The sequence below is a fragment of the Lipotes vexillifer genome, unplaced genomic scaffold (genome assembly GCF_000442215.2).
Source record: "Lipotes vexillifer unplaced genomic scaffold, Lipotes_vexillifer_v1.1 scaffold352, whole genome shotgun sequence".
Taxonomy (NCBI): domain Eukaryota; kingdom Metazoa; phylum Chordata; class Mammalia; order Artiodactyla; family Lipotidae; genus Lipotes; species Lipotes vexillifer.
Window position 1 is genome coordinate 448,113 of NW_006776684.1, and position 6,871 is coordinate 454,983.

Genomic DNA, 6,871 nt, shown 5'->3' on the forward strand with positions numbered 1-6,871 from the left:
CGAAAAAAAAAAAAAAAAAAAAAAAAAGTGGCATCATCCCCATTTCACAAACAACGAGGCTTGAAGGTGGGAGATAGACCTGTATGCCGGCTAATACAGTGTAGACTTGGAGTGGAACCCTGGGCCCCTCACTGCCTCTACTGGAATCCAAGGGGGACCCTCAGACCCTGTTCTCAGAGCATTTCACTCCGGCACATGGACAGTAAGTGCTCAGTGAATGGGGGCTCTCAGTGGGCAAGGCCAGGGCACGGACACTGGAGGATGCATAGCTACACAGGGCTATATACCCTCCGTGCTGGTGCAGGGCCATTGGGGTTCCTGGAAGAGAACCACTGTGGCTCTTGGGTCCCCCCCAGGCAGGGCGGCTCTTGACAGATTCAGACCACTTCTGACTGGGACCTGCTGACCTCTAACCGTGAGCTGTTAGCCAGGGCACAGAGATGGGTGAGAGCAAGGGACACCTCAGGTGCCCAGGGTTCCAGCAGCCAGACTGGGAAGGGGACCCGATCCCACAGCCCTTCTCCCTTCTCCTTCTGCCCCCCCTCCCCCAGCCTCTCTGATTCATGCAGTGAATCAGTGACAGGAAAGAGCCCTTGGCCTGCTGGTAATACCGTTAGTAACCCCGAGGGGAAAGGGGAAGTGGAGAGGGAAGGGGAAAGGTGAGCCATCCCAGCTCCCTCAGGCCAGAAGGCCGCAACAGCCGCTGCTGTGTCTTGCCCTTAACCCCACCTTGACCCCACTACCTCCATCTGAGATGCGGGTGGCTAGGAGCCTGGCTGACCAGAAGCACCGAGGGCATTCTCCCCAAACCTACTGAATGGGAAAGTCAGCGAGAGAAACTCTAGAATCTGTACTTGTAAAACTGCAGCCCTCCCCCATGATGCCGTAGTCAGGTGGTTGTAGGGGCCCTGACTCACCCTGATGAGGGTGATATGGGGGTACCACCAAGGGGAAGCATCAGCTATGAATGAACCAGGGGCCGAAAGGGGTGCTGTTTCCTTTAAGGTGACGTTCTGTACTTTTAAACAATTTTGTTTTGGAAAGCTTTCCAGCGGTTCCCTATGTGAATTTTCCAGGAGGCGTTGGAACATCTGGGGTATGTTCTTTCTTTTAAGTCACAGGTTTAAACGGGAAAGAGAAAATTTTCCATGCCAGCAAGAGGGAGGCGTCTATTGCAGGGCAGCATCCAGGCCTGTGTCTTCTGCAGGATCTGAGCTGAGCACTGGGTGGGCTGGTGAGGAGGCCCCACCCACTCTGGCCGGTTCCCATTCTTCCGCCCTTCTCCATCAGGATGTGAAGATCTTCCGGGCCCTGATCCTAGGGGAGCTGGAGAAGGGGCAGAGCCAGTTCCAGGCCCTCTGCTTTGCCACCCGGCTGCACCACAATGAGATCATTCCCAGCGAGGCCATGGCCAAGCTCCGACAGGTGAGTGCCCACCCCGAACCTGCCCCAGAGCCCTCACACCTGCAACTGACTACTGGCCTGGACCCTACCCCAGCCTCAGTCTCCCACCTGATCGCCGGCACCCCACTCTTACCCTCTAGTCCTGAACCCCTTAAATATGCCAAACCTGACCCCATAACCCCAGATCCCTAATCTGCCCTGAACCCCCATCTCCGAGATTCTGCCAGTCCCCTAATCTCAGCTCCTCCCCGTTTATGATGGAGGCAGGTCGGATCTGCCTTCAGGCCCAGGGCCACCACCCATCATCCCGGTGACGCTGGACAAGTCACCTCGCCTTCAAAACCCCTGTTTTCTTACTGAGATGGGTTATGGTGAGAATTAAGTGGGATAGTGCATGTTAAGTGTTCAGTGTGGCCTTTGAAACCCTCAGCCTGTTGCCCTTCTCCCGGTCCCTTCCTGGACTCCGGGCCTCTCCCCGGCCTCATTTAAATCCCCTGAACTATCCAGCAAGAGCTGTCCGAGGCCCCTCCCTTTTACCTGCTTTTCACAGAGTGACTCAGTTGCCTGGAAGTTGGAGAATACAGGGCCCCAGAGGTCACTGACCCTGGGACAGTTCACCTCACCTGCCCACCTCCAACGCCACCCCCCAGCAACGGGTCAGAATTCTCCCTCAGGCCCCAGAGGTCAGCCCGGGCGGCTGCTGGCTGAAAAGGCTCGACTGCGCCCTGGGTGTCAGTTTCTCCGCCAGTTGGAGGGGGGCTGGGTGCCCCTTGACTGCCACCCTGCCGGTGGCCCCAAGGATCCGAAGACAGCCGGCGCGGGCGTGTCTGACTCTCAGCGACCAGGGAAGGAGTGGGCAGGGGGCCTTCTGAGGCCGGGTGGGAACGGCTGTCCTCCACGCAGAAAAATCCACGGGCAGTGCGGCAGGCTGAGGAGGTGCGGGGCCTGGAGCAGATGCACATGGACGTCACCGTGAACTTCAGCCAGGGGGGCCTGCTGAGCCCCCATCTCCGCAACGTGTGTGCCGAGGCCGCAGATGCCATCTACACCCGCCAGGAGGACGTCCGATTCTGGCTGGAGCAAGGTCAGCTGGGTGCTGCCCGCTGCCGTATCGCCTCAGATATGATGGGAAGCAATGACGAGATATGGGAGGTCTAAACCCAGCTGGGACTGGTCAGGGAAGGCTTCCTGGAGGAAGTGATGCCTGTGTGGCTCTTTACTGAGAGGAGTTAGCAGATGAAAGGAACCAATTCCAGGTAGGGACGCGGAGAACTGTGACTCTGCTAGGCTCCGGGGAGGGAATGCCCATGCAAAGCCCCCCTCAGCCCTGCCCTTAGTGAGAACACAGATGGAACCTTCTGTCGTGGGACATGGGCACAGGAACCAGGGTCTGGATGGGGCCCAAAGATGCCCATTCCCATCTGCCACCTCTCAGAGATGAGCTCCTCTCTTTCCCTTCACACCTTCCCAGGATCCTTGAGAACGCCTCCCATCTTTGCACGGTCCCTGCCTTCCCGGCCTATGGGACCTCACTGCTGGCCCATCTCTGGGTCACCTTTCCCAGGACTGTCCTGAAGTCAGACAGACCTGGGATTCAGACCTGACTCCCCTACCTACTGTGTGACCTCAGCCAGATGGTTAAACCTCTCTGGGCCGGTTTTCCCATCTGTAAAACAAGGATGATAACCCCTGGCCCATAGGGGTGCCAGGATGCCTGAAGGGGCCATGCCAGGAGGCCCCCTCCCCTCCCCCATCCCTGACCTGCGCCTTCTCCTCCAGGTGTGGACAGCTTCGTGTTCGAGGCCCTGCCCAAGCCCTCAGAGCAGATGTTGCTGCCTCGCTGTGGGCAGGTGGGGGACCGCGGGAAGCCCTGCGTCTGCCGCTACGGCCTGAGCCTGGCCTGGTACCCCTGCATGCTCAAGTATTGCCACGGCCGTGACCGCCCGACACCCTACAAATGTGGCATCCGCAGCTGCCAGAAGAGCTACAGCTTCGACTTCTACGTGCCTCAGAGGCAGCTGTGCCTCTGGGATGAGGACCCCTAGCTGGCTTGGGATGAGGGGTGGTCCCGGAGGCAGCTGCTGGGGCCCCACTGCTCCTCCCCCAGACGCCAGAGGGCATGGCCACCCCCAACAGAGGCCTTATTGCTGTTCCTTCCCTCCTCCTAATCCCGGAGCCTCTGGCCCCAGACTTGTCACTGTGAAAGGGGGTGTGGCACGGCAGGGGTTAACTCATGAAGGCAGCCCCCCATTCCCATGGGGACGGAGGGAGAAGGGGGTTCTCCAAGCTTGACCCCCCCCATCTCCCCTGAAACGTTCGCTTTCAAGCAACCAAAATACGACAGCGTGACTCTCCTATTTAACTCTTTGCCTGTGATACCCACCTCCCCACGCCCAGCCCCCTGCCCCACCCTCCAGAAGGAGCTGGCCCCTGTGCACCTTCCCACTGCCCAACAGGGAGGGGATCCTTGCCCCAGAGAGGGGGCAGCGCCGACAGCGGATCTCAACACGTTCTTCTCACTGCTGGCCTCTGAGGCTGCCCGGGGGCCAGCTGGGGGCCCCCCACCCTGAGACAGACCACAGGTGCCTTTCCGCAGACCTGGACTTTGCCAAGGGAGCTGGAGCCGGCTTGCACCCTCGAAGCAGAAATATTTTTGTAAGGTTTTGGGGCAGGGAGGGAGCATGAAGTATGAGGAAAACTTGAATCCCAGATTTTTAATGCAAAGTATTTATCATTTGTACCAGAAATAAAAGTTTAAATTTTTACTTGGCTGATAGCTCTAGACTCAGAGTTCTGAGAGAACTTTTGGCCAATGCTGCCACCTGGCGTCAGGAGAAGTGTCCCTGTGCTCTTGGTGACCCATCTTGGGACAACTCCTAAAGCACCTATTGTGTGCTCAGCCTTGTGTTGGGGGGAGAGGATGTAGATGGGGGTGGGTATTATTAGGAAAAGATATGACAAAATTTCTGCGCTTAAGAAAATGAGACATACATAGATGGGCAAGCCAGGCAGTAAAAGACCCCGTGGCATAGACTGAGATGTGAGATATGGTGAAAGCTCTGGAACCAGACTTCCAGGGGTCAAATCCTGGGCATGATTTTTTTTTTAATTTATTTTATTGAAGTGTAGTTGATTTACAATGTTGTGTTACTTTCTGGTGTACAGCAAAGTGACTCAGTTACACATATATGTAATAGCTTGCATTTGTTAGTCCCAAACTCCCAGTCCATCCTTCCCCCACCCACTTCCTCCCCTCCCCCTTGGCAACCACAAGTCTGTTCTCTATGTGAGGCTGTTTCTGTTTTGTAGATAAGTTCATTTGTGTCATATTTTAGATTCCACATGTAAGTGATATCATATGGTATTTGTCTTCCTCTTTCTGACTTACTTCACTTCCTATGATAATCTCTAGGTCCGTCCGTGTTGCTGCAAATGGCATTGTTTCATTCGTTTTTACGGCTGAGTAGTATTCCATTGTGTATATGTACCACATCTTTTTTTATCCATTCACCTGTCGGTGGACATTTAGGTTGTTTCCGTGTCTTGGCTATTGTAAATAGTGCTGCTATGAACATAAGGGTGCATGTAAATATCTTTTTGAATTGGAGTTTTGTCCAGATATATGCCCAGGAGTGGGGTTGCTGGATCATATGGCAACTCTAGTTTTTGGAGGAACCCCCATACTGTTCTCCATAGTGGCTGCACCAATTTACATTCCCACCAACAGTGCAAGAGGGTTTCCTTTTCTCCACACCCTCTCCTGCATTTGTTATCTGTAGACTTTTTAATGATGGCCATTCTGACCAGAGCAAGGTGATACCTCATTGTCGTTTTTTTGTTTGTTTGTTTTGTTTTTTGCGGTACGCAGGCTTCCTACTGCTGTGGCCTCTCCCGTTACGGAGCACAGGCTCCAGACGCTCAGGCTCAGCGGCCATGGCTCACGCGCGGCTATGGCTCACACGCGGCCATGGCTCACGGGCCCAGCCGCTCCGTGGCATGCGGGATCCTCCCGGACCAGGGCACGAACCCGTGTCCCCTGCATTGGCAGGCGGACTCTCAACCACTGCGCCACCAGGGAAGGCCCTCATTGTCGTTTTGATCTGCATTTCTTTGTTAGCGAGGTTGAGCATCTTTTCATGGCCCTGTTGCTGGCCATGATTCTTATTTGCTGTGCAATCTCGAGTTACTTTACCTCTCTGTGCCTCAGCTCTCTCAGCTATAAAATGGGCTTAATTGTGAGACTGAAGTGAATTTATACGTGTCAAGTGCCCAGCACATAGTGAGTGCTCACTGTGTTAGCTACTATTGTTACCGTTAGTGAAAAGAGCAGACGTTTCCTCATTTATAAACCGAGACAGTGGAGCCAGACATCCTGAAGGCCTCTTCACTTCAAGAGTATCTTCTAGTATAAAGAGGCTGTAATATGAAGTGCCGGGCTGGGCACTGAGGACTTCCAAGGAGGAAGGATGTGCAGGTTGAGTAGATTGGGGAAGGTTTCCTGGACGAGGTGGGACGTGGGTTGAGGCTGCAGGCTGGTAGGGATTTGGCAAGGTGGAGGGGACCGTGTGAGCACAGGGCAGAGACTGGAGTCTTTCAGGTGTTGGGCAAATCCCAGGGGTCCCAACTCCTTAGGAGGGAGGAGGCTGGGAGTCAGAGCCTTCCTCACAGGCCTTGGAGAAGGAAAGGGGCTGGCAGGGCTGTCCCCCTTACTCTGCTCCCCAGTACCCCCAGAACAGGCTGCTGCTGTCCCTTGAACTGTGCTGGCCAGAGGGGTATGTTGGGAGCTGGGCTTGCTTGATGGTCAAGTTAGTGGTAGGGGAGTGGGGAGACATCCTTTTCAAGTGGGTGTGCCTCTTTCTGAACATGTTTTCAAGGACCAGCTTCAGCCGTGCTGGGGGGCAAGTTGGGGAGGCCTTCCTCCCCAAGCCTTTTTCTCCTTCACCTCCTGCCCAGCCCCTGCTCTGGGTGAGGGAGGGGATTACTTGGAGAAGGCATCTCCCACCCCTCTTAACTCTGTGGGTGTGTCTTCATTGCTGGGGGTGGTGGTCCCCAAACCATATGCCTTCCCTACTCACTTCCAAATAGCCAAGAATAATTCTTTTTAAAAAAGTAATGTTTTCAAGACTTGGAGTGTTTATCTGATCTTCCTTGGGGAGGGGGGGATTAGCACCTCCAAGCCTGCCTGTCTCCTGCAGGGTGGGGCCTGCTGGACACTGTCACTACAGACCACCCTGCCTGGGGCCCCTTCTTGGTTTCAGGGCACGGAGATGGGGATTAAGATTCCCTGTGACTTTGGCCTGACCCTAGACTCAGACGAAGTCCACGCCTCCCTTCATTCCAAGGAACCCTCCCAACCTCCCCAGCCAAGCTCTGGCTCTGCCACGGTGCCTCCAATTGGAAGTGTCGTATTTGTGTGCATCAGACTCACTCAGAGCTTGTTACCTAGATGTAGATGGTCAGCTAGTTG

The 6,871-nt window shown here is 55.1% G+C and overlaps 1 protein-coding gene across 1 annotated transcript in view; it reads left to right on the forward strand.

The window, feature by feature from the left end:
- The window catches only part of OAF (out at first homolog), a 17,857-nt gene extending 14,408 nt beyond the window's left edge, over window positions 1–3,449 (forward strand). The window contains exons 2-4 of the mRNA XM_007450616.1: window positions 1,291–1,425; window positions 2,308–2,488; window positions 3,184–3,449. Coding sequence (XP_007450678.1) covers window positions 1,291–1,425; window positions 2,308–2,488; window positions 3,184–3,449 — 582 coding nt within the window. The remainder of the gene's footprint in view (window positions 1–1,290; window positions 1,426–2,307; window positions 2,489–3,183) is intronic.
- Window positions 3,450–6,871: the final 3,422 nt, after the last annotated feature.